This window comes from Humulus lupulus, chromosome 5 (assembly GCF_963169125.1).
Source record: "Humulus lupulus chromosome 5, drHumLupu1.1, whole genome shotgun sequence".
Taxonomy (NCBI): Eukaryota; Viridiplantae; Streptophyta; class Magnoliopsida; order Rosales; family Cannabaceae; genus Humulus; species Humulus lupulus.
This window is the reverse complement of record NC_084797.1, coordinates 144381842-144394348: the sequence shown is the minus strand read 5'-3', so window position 1 is coordinate 144394348 and position 12507 is coordinate 144381842. Positions and strand designations below refer to the sequence as shown.

The 12507-nt window shown below is 34.7% G+C and overlaps 1 protein-coding gene across 1 annotated transcript; it reads right to left on the bottom strand.

Annotated features, from left to right (window-relative positions):
• Positions 1-1653: 1653 nt before the first annotated feature.
• On the bottom strand, positions 1654-4145 carry LOC133777643 (uncharacterized). The gene is made up of 2 exons (XM_062217332.1): positions 3733-4145; positions 1654-3100 (listed from the first exon to the last, which is right to left on the bottom strand). The coding sequence occupies exons 1-2, from the start codon at positions 4143-4145 to the stop codon at positions 1801-1803; spliced, it is 1713 nt and encodes a 570-aa protein (XP_062073316.1). The 3' UTR covers positions 1654-1800.
• Positions 4146-12507: the final 8362 nt, after the last annotated feature.

Here is a 12507-nt window from a genome sequence, read left to right as displayed (position 1 = left end):
TGCACATATTCGTCGACGTTTCCAGTATACTGCTCATTGCTACCACCAACCGCTATTGTGCACCGCTTGGGTGAGGTTCTAGAACTTGAAATTTTAAATATGGTCATATTATATGTCGTTGAACACAATTTTGAATAAGGAATGCAATGATGACAATCATTTTCTCATTTGGTGCACGTAGGAAAAACATTATATTAAAATTGGACTACATCACTCTAGGATCATCGTTAAGCTTAGGAGCATCGCTTTAGACTCAGATTGAAAATTCTAAGGAGGTAAGGACTCAACTTGGTTCTCAGACTTATTTTATTTGTATTGGATTGCATTAAACATATTCCAATTTCGATATTTATAACTTGTTTGAAAAATGGAAAACTTAATTTGCATATTTTTCTGGACTGTTCTGAGTGCACTGAGTGCCAAATATATTTTTGTTCACTTATTTATGCAGGTTATGATTTTTGGGTTTTATTCAAATGCATCTATTATATATGCTTCCCAATTTTCTAAACTATAAAGGGAATATGTTTCTTTCTTGTCATGTTTAACTGTATTTGATTATACTGATGAGAGTCATGGTGATCATGATTTGTGCATGTTGTTGTTTCATGACCTACTCTCTGTGTCATCATAGGTAGATCACGTGTTCACTCACCTATAGGTGTAAAGACCTTGCATTTGTATACAGGAAGTGTTCTGAGCCTCCCCCTTATGGTGGTTATCAGGTCCGGCTACCTTGTTTAGGATGTCGGTTTTTCTACGATGGGTTATGGGAACTAGGGATCTAATGGACGGTGTGATGTGCACGTGTAGCTATGCTCTTATGATTATTCGTGGTTTCTCTCTATTTTGGTTTATACATGATGATATATGTTTTATTTTCAAAGCTAACCTTGCAGAGGTTTTATTAAACTTTTTGGGTCCCATGATATTAGTTTCTTTCCTACTGGGCTTTATAAGCTCACCCCCTATGTCTCTCCCATTCCAAGAACCTAGTGACGCGAATAGATAAGGTGAATTATTGATGGAGTCAATGTGTTTAGCCTAGTTCTATTTAGTGTCATAGTCCTATCTTTTGAACATTATACATGTATTTAATTTGGAACCTAATGATCTGTATATCTCAATTAGCTATATAAAAGTTAGGAATGAGGAATGATGGATGCTAATTATTATTTTGGTATTTTATGACTTATTAAATTTAACTATTTGGTGACTACATAACCGTGAGGATATCATGATTTTATCATTAATATTTTTATATATAATTATAGGGGTTATTTCATTATTTTTTACTTATAGTTTTGGTACTATTTAGTATAAACCAAATGATCATTTATAAGAGTTATTTTCCAACAAGGTTCAAAGTTTGACAATTGACCACCAAAGTTATAGATATTACAAATTTGTCGCAGACTAAGTTGCATTTTGAAAAATCACTACAACTTAATAAAATCCTTTTGAAAAATCTCTACTTGGTTGCATTTTAAATAAAAATCATTATTTGAAAAATCAATAAATTTTCTAAAAATAAAAAATTTCATTTTACATTCCCATAAAGAGAGAAATTCTTGAATGTTTTTTTTTTGTTACTGTACCTAAATCATTGGAATTTATACATTCATAAAGTTACGATTAACTAATTACACAGAATCATACATAAAACAAAAAAAATGTGCAATACATTCTCCCAATCCGTGCATAATGTTGATGAAATTGATTGTCTTCAAAGAATAAGAAGGAAAAAAACATAACAATTATTTCGTTTAAAAAAAAAAACTCCTCAATCTTTGGTTCATCTTATTTCATAACATGCCCGGGATGTTGTTGATTTACTTCAACAGCGTCGTCAACGCCGCTAACAGGGGACCCTCCCTCTCCATTACCTTCATAAAGGACCATATCATTCTCTTTCACATGCCCCGCTCGACGGGCCCCTCCGAAATCGCTGACGTTTCCAAAAATCAAGACAACAACTGCGGAGATCGCCGTACAGAACCCGAGCCCGAGCGCAATGCGGACGTTCCCAGGGTTGGTGCACGCCGCTGTGAAACCTACCAAGGAACCAAAAACTTTGATCCACATGAACCAAGTAGAGAAAACTCCTTCTTTCCCAGGAGGCGAACAGTCCATTATCAAAACTCTTGCGAAAGCGTGCAAAACCCCAGTCGAGGTCCCCTGGATGGCTGCGAAAACCAGAGCGTGATGCGTCTTCCACTGGCGTGATTGGAATGCGTATCCGATTCCTGATGTCGTCGCCGTCAAGAAGAATCCGAGGACTTGCATTTTCACGGCGTTGGCCTTCACCAGATGTTGAATTGGATGGAGAATCGGGAGTGAGATTAGCGGGAAGAGGAAGTAGGCTAGCCAGAAATAGAGCAAAGATTTTGGCGGAAGACAGAGGTCTCCGACAAGGTAAAGTACGGCTCCGGTAAAGATGGTCATGGTAGAAACTGAGGAGAGGAAAACAGCTGCGAGGGATCCGATTGCGTGAGGAAATTTGAGGATCGAAAAGGTGTGGCGGGCATAGGAGGTGGGAGTTATGGCATGGGTTTGTCTGTTTGAGGTTACGAAGTGGAACGATCCGAGGAGCCATTTGAGGCCACTGAAGATGGAGACAATCCAAAGGCTCATGAACTCTTCGTTCTCTCGGAGCATGTGGAAAGTGAAAGAGGATATGGCGGCAGCGCCTAGTGATCCGGCTGCAGTGGAGGCGAGGGAGAGCCAGCCTGCGGCCGCACGCCGGAGAGGGAACTGGGGTCTACGTAGGTTTGTACCGGTGAAACCGCGGACCATGATGCCGAGGTGGCGGGTGTGGTAAGCGGCCGGGATGGTGCTGGCTGCCACAATGGCAGCGATGTAGGGAGGGAAGATCCAGACAGTACGAACGAAGCCGGCAGGAAGACAAAAGATGGCACCGACGACGGTGGCAACCAATGCCATGATGGACTGGTGTGGCCCACGGTCGAGTGGAGTGGAGAGGAGGCCGAGTAGTGGCGCTGCCAGAGCTAGGCCGATGGCCCAGGAGATTGATGTCCACTCTAGTGGAGAGTATTTGAAGCTTTGAACTGTTATGGTGCGGTTTGTGAGTCTGCTGAATCTGCAAATATATATAACAATACAGTATATATATAATGTGTCAATTAATATAATTGTGAAGTTTTAATTATAATAACGTAAAGAAAAGATACAAGGAAATTCATGTATGTATATGTATTCCATGGTTGATCACTCGCTGAAATACGCACTTGCATGCATATAGTCCCATCTAAACACGTCAAATTCATTTGTGATTTTTTTTATAATTTTTTTAGGAAAAGTCGTGATAAGGAAAAATAATTAATGATAAATATATCTAATTCCATACGATCTTAATTAGAGGAAAGCGCGACAAAATCAACATTTTGTTGTTTATGGTATAATTCTTTAAAACAGTTGAAGAAGAGACCTTAATTGTGAAAGATTACTAATTAATTAAATAAATTAATTGATGCATAGAGATGAGACGGAGTGAAAGTTGTTTGAAAAAATAAAATAAAACAATCACAAACGATTTATTAATACATATAGGTTCACGTGTTAAGACTTTTTTATTTTCTTATATCATAAGCAGATCTATAATTTATACATGCACGTTATAAACTATATACTTATACACGATATATATATATATAAGTACATAGATGCATAAAATTAGTTAAAAATAACAGGATGAAAAAAAAAAAAACTCACAGTAGCAATTCCTTGTAAGTACAAGTGCGTCCCTTGTCGTTCACAACTTGCAAATTCGCCTTAGAATTAATATTATCGGGCATGGGAGAAGAGATGCCGCTAATAATGAGTGGGAAAACAATAGGAATGAGAACCGTATGAATGAAGTAGGAGCAAAGGCCATAGAAACACCACCCGAACACCTCCAACTTCGTTGGCTTCTCTTCATGTCCCGCGTACGCCTCATACGCACTTCTGGCCCGCTCGATCTTCATCCCGGTCCCATGCACGTCTGGGGACGTTGCACTAATAACATTGGCAATAGTAGTACCCCCGTGATACGGCGTCGTTGACCCGGCTCTTTCCAGCGCTGGTTGGTCTCGATCGGCAGTGGTGGTGCTAGCACTATCAATATTGATCTCTTGGTCGGCCATATAAGTTCTAATTAACAATAATTAATGTTGAAGCAGCTTGTTTTGTTCTCAAGCGATAAAGTTATTGTACAAAACTAAGCGAGTCGTGCTTGGAGATTGGTAGAGGCTATCATCAAGAGAAGGTTGGTAACTATATGGAGTGATGGGGCAGGTTGAGGACAGGCCTATTACCAGCTGTGCGAAGACCACAAAGAGGTTCATGTCATGACAAGCCTCGGTTATTCCATTTTTTCGTGAATAATATATAAAATAATGGGGTTGATGGGTATATATGTTGGCACTACTCCTTTTTAACTTGTGTATTTCTGTTTTCTTCTTTTAATTTATGGCTTGTTTCTAACGAGGGTTGGTTATATAGCTCTTGTTATAAAAAAAATATAATAATAAATAAATAAATAAGAGTTTATTTTTTTGCTGTTTCTTTGATATGTTTCTTAACATTATAAATCAATTACCATTCAATTCTTATTTATATATGTTTGCGTACCGTGGCAATAATGCCAATATGCCATACACATACCCTTGAACTTGTTTTTTTTGTCTCACATCTACCTAAATAAAATAGGGAAATTCCAGGAAATATGTCCCATATAGCACATAATTCTCTCTCTCTTTCAATGTTTTTCACAAAAATATCTCCAAACCTACCTAAAATGAACTAAATATGCTTAATAACTTAATAGGTAACCATTTGGTACTGATTATTTTTGTAAAATATTGTTTTGGTACTCTTTGTTTACAATAATACTTATTTGGTACCATGTATTTTGAAATTGTACATATTTGGTTTCCTAAACTAAAATTTAATTACTAAAATTTCACTAATTTAATCAGACTGCTATCAATTATATAAGTTCCAAATTCAAATTTAATTATTTAATTGAATATAATTTATAGTAGTTTTGTCATATTGATAAAATTTTATTTATCATATCTGAGTTTAGAGTACCAAATATGTATGATTTTAAAATACAGGTATCATATTAGCATTATTGAAAAAAGAGGGTACCAAAACGATACTTCACAAAAACATAGGGTGCCAAATGAGTAAATTCCCCACTAAAAAACAAGGAAAATAGCAATCAAATAATATTTATATTCTCTCTTCTCTCAAATCAAATAAATCCAAGGATAGATTATTTTGAATCACAAAAAGAAACTCGAGCTCAATAATTTTGATATCATTTTTTTCAAAAGTTCACAAAATTGAAGGAGGAAGGAGTTATTGAAGTAATTGATGATTACGTACACTGCAAAAAGGGGACTTTTGCCAGCCCATTTTTGTGTTGGCAAAAGTATATAAAACACATTGACAAAATTCAAAAACTTGTGCCGACACGCAATTTTTCCGGGAAAGACCACTAGTGAAAGGTTAATTGTAATAGCAATTTTCCCAACAAAAAATGAAAGACTTAGGAATGAGTGCTATTACCGACAGACTATTGAAAGTCCAAACAGTCGCCAAAATGTTCGACATTTGGGGATGTTGCGATGGATTTTCCTGGTGTGTTTTTGTGCCGGCAAAAATCCAAGACTTTTATGAAAGTCGCTGATAAAAGTATCAACTTTTGCAGGTAAAAAAACATGTCGGTTAAATTAATATAATAATAATTTAATTTCAAATTTTAATTAATAAAATATATTAAAAATAAAAAGGTAGTTAGATTAATAAAGAAAACTACATTGTCTTTTAAAAAAAATGAAAAGCAATTTAATTTCTTTAAGGGTCTAAAGTACAAACATTATTAAAAAAAAAAGTAAAATCTAATATTCAATAGTCTGGTCCTTGTCATCATCATCATCTTGGTGGCTCTAATGTAGAGAAGGTTGGCTAGCTCCAACAATGTCAAAGATTGGTGGTGGTGGTGGTGGCGTTATTTGAAATCCTAGTAGGCGCATTGCATCCGTCGCATTAAATTCGTGATGTATTCGTGATTAGTGTGCAGAGTCTCCTTCATAAGTCAATTTTCAATGTTTATCAAATCCACATTTGGAGCAAGCAGTCTATTGGGTATAGGTAGATGAAGCCGGTGCTTGCTTTCTCCTAATAGCTTTGAGCCTAGACAACGAGCCATATCTCTTCTTGTAACGAGATCGAGGACCCAGAACATCAGCCACTATATCCAAGTAAGGGTGGAAATTTGGGTCATGACACGATGACATGACATGACATGACACGACATGAAAATAAATGGGTTTGGGTGATACGTTTAATAATCGTGTTCGTGTTCGTGTTTGAGTTTGAATTTTTTACACGTTTAATAATCGTGTCGTGTTCGTGTTTACCTCAATCGTGTTGTGTCCTAATTGTGTTGACCCATTAATTAATCTTGTCAATACGATAACACGAATAATTATCATAGGTTTTATGAATTTTTCATATAGTTATGATTAATTTTGTCAATTTTATGTTGTGTCATGACACATTAATCGTGTCATAATTGTGTTATATTGTTGTGTTTGTGCGTGTTGACCCGTTTAATAATCGTGCCGTGTTCATATTTTTTACATGTTTAATAATCGTGTCGTGTTCGTATTTACCTTAATCGTGTCATGTCATAATCTTGTCGACACGAATATGACATGTTACACAAATTGCCAGCCCTATATCTAAGTCTAGAGGCATTGGGACTGAGTCAGAATCGCCAACGCAGGAAGCAGCATACGAGGCAGCTGACGTAGTTTACGATGCTGGCCTTTCAGTCATCTTGTAGTGTGAGTAAGTAATATTATTATTTATAGGCTATGGGTGTGTTATAAAATAGTTTGTATGTATTTTTTGAGCTGTTCTTGGCTGAAAAACTAATAAAAAAAATTAATTTTGTGTCGAGATGACAAACTTCAGTATAAATTAGAATTTGCAAATTAGAGTTTTTTTTTTATTCGAACAATTTTGTAACCTAATTCTAACCTTTTTCAAATGATTTTCGAACCACATTGTAACCTATTTCAAACATTGTAGTTCGAACCACATTCTAACCTATCTCAAAGCACATTCTAACCTTTTTCTAACCAAGTTCTAACCCAACAATTTGGAGTTGCCTTTTTTTTTTCAATTCTTTTGCCTAGTTTTACCTAATCACCTTTTCTCATATGTTTACAGATCAATCACACATATAAATATTATTGTGTTATATGATGAAAAATGGGAATAAGTATTCAATGAAGGTGTCATTTAATGTGTTGAGGATTCAAGCAATCCTTTAACTCAAAAGCTAAAACACTAACACTATTAAATATCAAATTAGCAAGAAGAACACAACAAGATACTTGGTTCAGTCTGAATAACAGTTCTACATCCAAGGCCACAACGACTCGATTTAGACTAGTTAATTTACTAAATCCCACATATGGGTATTTTCATGTAAATTAATATTTTTAAAACAAATTCTTGAAAACTAGACGTTTAAAGCTAAGTACTGTTTAAAATGAAATACTTGAAATAACTTCAAAAGTAAACATGCAGAGTTATGAGATTCCAATTTAAAACAAAATATGTTTTATGTCTAACAGAAACAAAATTATTAGAAATGTCCTTCTTATTACATGCTTAAGGAAATAAAAGTCTTTAAAATTTAAGAATGCAAAATACGCAGAAGCTGCCAACCCACCAGGTCAATGAATCACAATATGCATACTCAAAATGAGACCCCACCAACTCATCGCCACAAACAAACTAAACTTTGCTTTTACCTACACCACAAAAGTAACCTAATGAGCTAATGCCAAGTATAGAAGGAATAATATAACAAAATTAGCAAACTAGCAACATACATATCTAACATTAACAAACTAAACTAACTATAAAATTAGTCATTGGGATAGTAAACAAAGTGAGGTTAGCAACCTATTTGACTTCCACAATCAAACTAGAGCTTACACTCAACTTTACCTCCTCGCTTGAAGTACCCTCATATTAGAATCATACCATCCTAATATTCATACTAAAAACAACCCAATCTAGATCATCCATAGCATAAAAAAGACTAGAGCATTTAAACATCAAATATATATAATCTACCATGTGTGTAAAACATCCTTCCTTTAGGTCCTTGCACAACTATTAGGGATCGTGACACTCTATGTCCTATATAAAAGTATAAAGTACTACTAATATTGAATTAGGAATCTAAAACTCATTAGAAACATATTTCTTAAAACTAGACTAGAATTTAAGTCCCTAACATAAAATGACCAAAATACCCCTATTTGAAAAATTACCAAAATATCCATGTTCAAGAATAATTACTAAATTTACATTTCCAATAATTACTATATTATTATAGGTTAACTAATCATTAAAAATTCATGAATTAACTCTTATTTAATCAAATTACTAAATTCCCATCAAATTGGTAAATTACTATTTTGTCCTTGAAGTTGAAACCCAAACTTCAACCTTGAAATTCTGACCCTAGATTCACCTGAGTCCTTCCAATATCAACACCACGTAAAACCTCAAGGCATGCATATGATGCACCTCACGTGGTCCACGACATAAGGTCGTGCCCAATATCTACAACGGACAAACCCTAGCCTAACACTAGGATTCTTCCCTACAAAATGGGACCATCTACAAGGCAAAGAAATCATATTAATAAAGCGATGAAGATCCATTGCAAGTATATTGTTAAGGACCACCTACAAGGCACAAAAATCATATTAATAAAGGCATGCATGAGATCAATGATAAAGTATTTCCATAAGATCGATGATAAAATACTTTCATAATAAAGAGGTTGTTTGGCAATGTAACTAAAAAATTGTTTGTGGTTTTTAAAAACAAAAAATAATTTTATGAAAATAAGTAAGAGTGTTTAACATTGTTTTTAAAGAACAATTTATAAAAACGAAGTTACAAAAGACTGAAAAATTTGATAGCACTGATAAGTTGTTTTCTGTAGTTTAAAAAATTATCAATTTTTTTTACTTTCTATATAATATCCAGTGTTTATTATTATGTGGTGTTATGATTGAAATACTATTTGAGAAATTAGTATTATTCTAAAGAATAAATAACATTTTTACCCTTGAACTATGACCAATTCAAATCGTGTCCTCCAAATGATTCACGATGTTAAAACCTCTCCCAAAATATGCACGTTACTAAAATGTGGTCATTCTATTAGATTTTATCCTAGGTGGCTAATAGAATGACAATGTGACATTTTGGCTGTTGATAAGATAATGCCACATGTAGAATAATTAACAACTTTGACCACTACCAAATTGTTCCCCTTTTATTAAATAAATTGATTTAAAAATTAAAAAAAAAATCTATCTTGAAAATAATAACCAAAATCTTAAAAAAAAAAATTTAAAAATCATTTTACAAGAGTAAGAAAATAAAAATACTATAATTTTTAAATTAATTAAACAAATTTTGAAATATTAAAAAAATTAAAAATCTAATTAATAAAATATAACTATTTTTTTTTACTTTTTCTTTCTTTAAAAATAAACCCTAAAACTAAGTTTTTTCCCATTCATTCTCCTCCTCCTCTTCTTCACTAGATTTGATCCATCCTTCCCAACTATCCTAGATTGTGCAACGAGATTGACAGTTGGAGGACACAACGAAGATTGTCAGATTTTCTCAATCTTTTAAAATAATTTTTTTAAGGCTATAATTATCTTTTTTAAGATTTTCTTTTATTTTTTAATAAAAATATTGATGTATCAATTGCACATCATATCCTGCTAGCCACATAGAACGAAAACTAACATATGTCCCACTTTTCATACTGTGTATAGGTCGGGGGGATATTTAACATCACAAATCATTCAAGGGGCACTATCTGATAGTGGTCATAATTCGAGGGGGAGGGGAAGAACGTTATTTATTCTATTATAAACTAGTTTAGGAAGTGTGTGCATCATATAGAAATTAGAGTTAATATATTTTGCTTAAATAAATTAAATAACTAGAATGTAAATTATTTAAGTTAGATAAATAAATTAATTTGTTAGATTATTAGGGAGTAGATTTCTAAATAAATACTATTAAGAGATATTATATTTATATAATTATTAGTCTTATTATTACTTGAAAATAAAATATCAAAACCCTAAAATGCCATATAGAGATTTTGGCCTAAGGTTAGAATAGTCTTTTCGGTCATTATTAATTAATTAAATGGTAACTATATAATAAAAGAGAATTTCCCTAAGCATTGTCTTTTGAGAATTTTGGCTATAGCCAGGGTTAGTGCCTTTTATTTACTTACATAATTAGAATGTAAGACTAGATGAATAAAGAAGATGATTTAGAGAATATAATTGACATTTACCATAGGGATTTCGGCCAAGAATAGTAAAGGGAAGCTTGGCAAGTAAACACTTTCCTTAAATAGAAAGATAAAAAGAGAGATATTGGAGTATTCATCCATTAAGAGAGAAATACGATGGTCAACACTCTCCATAATTGGAGTTGATTGCATTACAAGAATATAAAGATATGGAGCTAGTAATAATAGACAATTAATGTGTAAGATAGAAAGGGCTCGACTAAGGTTTTGATTTCTTGAACCCTAGCCATGCACCTATATAAAGAGAGCTAAGAACTATCATCCTTACTAGAAGAATTAAGCCAAGAGGAGAAGCAATGGTTGACGTGAGAGCTTGGGGAAGAAGAAGAATAAGGGTTTTGGCTTAGATAAAGGTTGAGGTAAGGTTGAGCCAGTTCAAAATTTTAAGCTCATCTCAATATTCTTATGACTAAGGTATGGCTTTATTGTACCTGAAAAAACACGAGCTCAAGTAACACGAGCTCAAGTGTCTTGTCTACAACTGGTGAGCAATTAATGAAGGTTCTTTAATCTTTAGAACAATGTATAAGTGATAAGGTCTATAGCCCAAATAAAGCCCAATTGAAATTAGGCATCAAGGAGATTTCTTGTACGAATCGATTAGGTATCATGGAGGTCATCCAAAAATTTCCATTAGATCGCCTAAGTCACCATTCGAGCATCTCGATGTTCATGTCGCTGAAATCCACGAACAACCTCCAGCTCAAGAAGGGCATTAGCTCGCTTTAAAGCATTGGGGTGTGCAGACTTGAATTCCTAGAGACACGAGGATGTTACCCAGTGAGTAATGTTTTGTAACTATTGCAACCCCCTGCTTGGTAAACGTATATTAACAAGCATTTAATGTCTTTATTATATTTATTTGTACATTTGAGAATTAACTTAAATAGATGCGTTATAAAAATTTCAAACAGCTACCCAATTTGTCCATTGAACCCCTATAAATAGAGGGAAATTGATGGATTTGGGACGAAACTTTTGTATGCAAAAACTATGTTAAAATTGTCTTAAACAATTTTTCCAGAGATCATAAATCAATAACATAGACTCATTGACTAGGAGAATTTGAATCACTGAACCACATAAAAATTCTTGAGCATCTTTACTTACGGTTTACCAAAAGTCTAATTCTTTATTTCAGACTTCTTAGTCCACTGTTGGCGAAAAATCGCGACAACATATTGGTGCTGTCATTGAGAGATCAATTAGGCTTGTCAATTTTTTCTACAAACTTTTCACCCTGCAAAAATGGTGGTAACCCGATCAATGCTTGACAACGAGTCGGAGAGGCTCGAAAATCATGGAGAGTTTCGTGCGGTCAATTCTGCTGGAGAGGGCACCTTCGTACCTTGTCGTCCTGGATATCAGCCTCAAACCCAGGAAGGGGATTGTCATGACATTGGAAGTCCATCTTCGTAGCACCATTGTAACAGTCCAAGTTATGTGGGAGCAGTTGAACAAGAGAATGCTCAGCTGAGGAACCATCTGACCTATGCCAACATGCGTATTGATGAGATATTGTCTCGATTACCCCCTCTTGTAACCAATCACAACAACAAAAGGAGGGTCAGCAGGTCCTAGAGGAGTAGGTCCCACAGACATAATCATGAAAATGTAAACTGTTCTGTCCGGGCCTCAACCCCAAGCTTCATACCATTAGAATGGATTCCCAAGAACGATCGATTTGTTCCTATTTGTAGGAACGAGCATGCAACTCATGTTACTAGAATGCAGCCTGATCAAACTAGGAGAGGAAGGACCACGTCCAGGCGAACAGGGATTCCCCCAAATCCACCAACTCAAGTCCCTCGAAACAATCAAGGTCAAAGAAACGAGGAAGTTTTACCACCAGTAAGAGATATTGGGGTGGATGATGGGTAGCCTAGGCTAGTGTGCCCTGATGGACGACAAATCACCTCACCAATAAGGCACCCAAAAGTGACTGATTCGTCATCTAACACCCCCACGAGCACGACGAAACACACCTCCTCACAGGAATGACCGAAGAATTTCTTCCAACAAAGAGGTCACGTATTTTACGAGATCTCAGGATA

Bases quoted from the DNA above. Each gene is read 5' to 3' on its own strand.
- LOC133777643 (XM_062217332.1), bottom strand. From the start codon at position 4,145: ATGGCCGACCAAGAGATCAATATTGATAGTGCTAGCACCACCACTGCC. The intron at 3,101-3,732 runs GTGAGTTTTTTT...ATATATTTGCAG, and splicing joins ACTTACAAGGAATTGCTACT to ATTCAGCAGACTCACAAACC.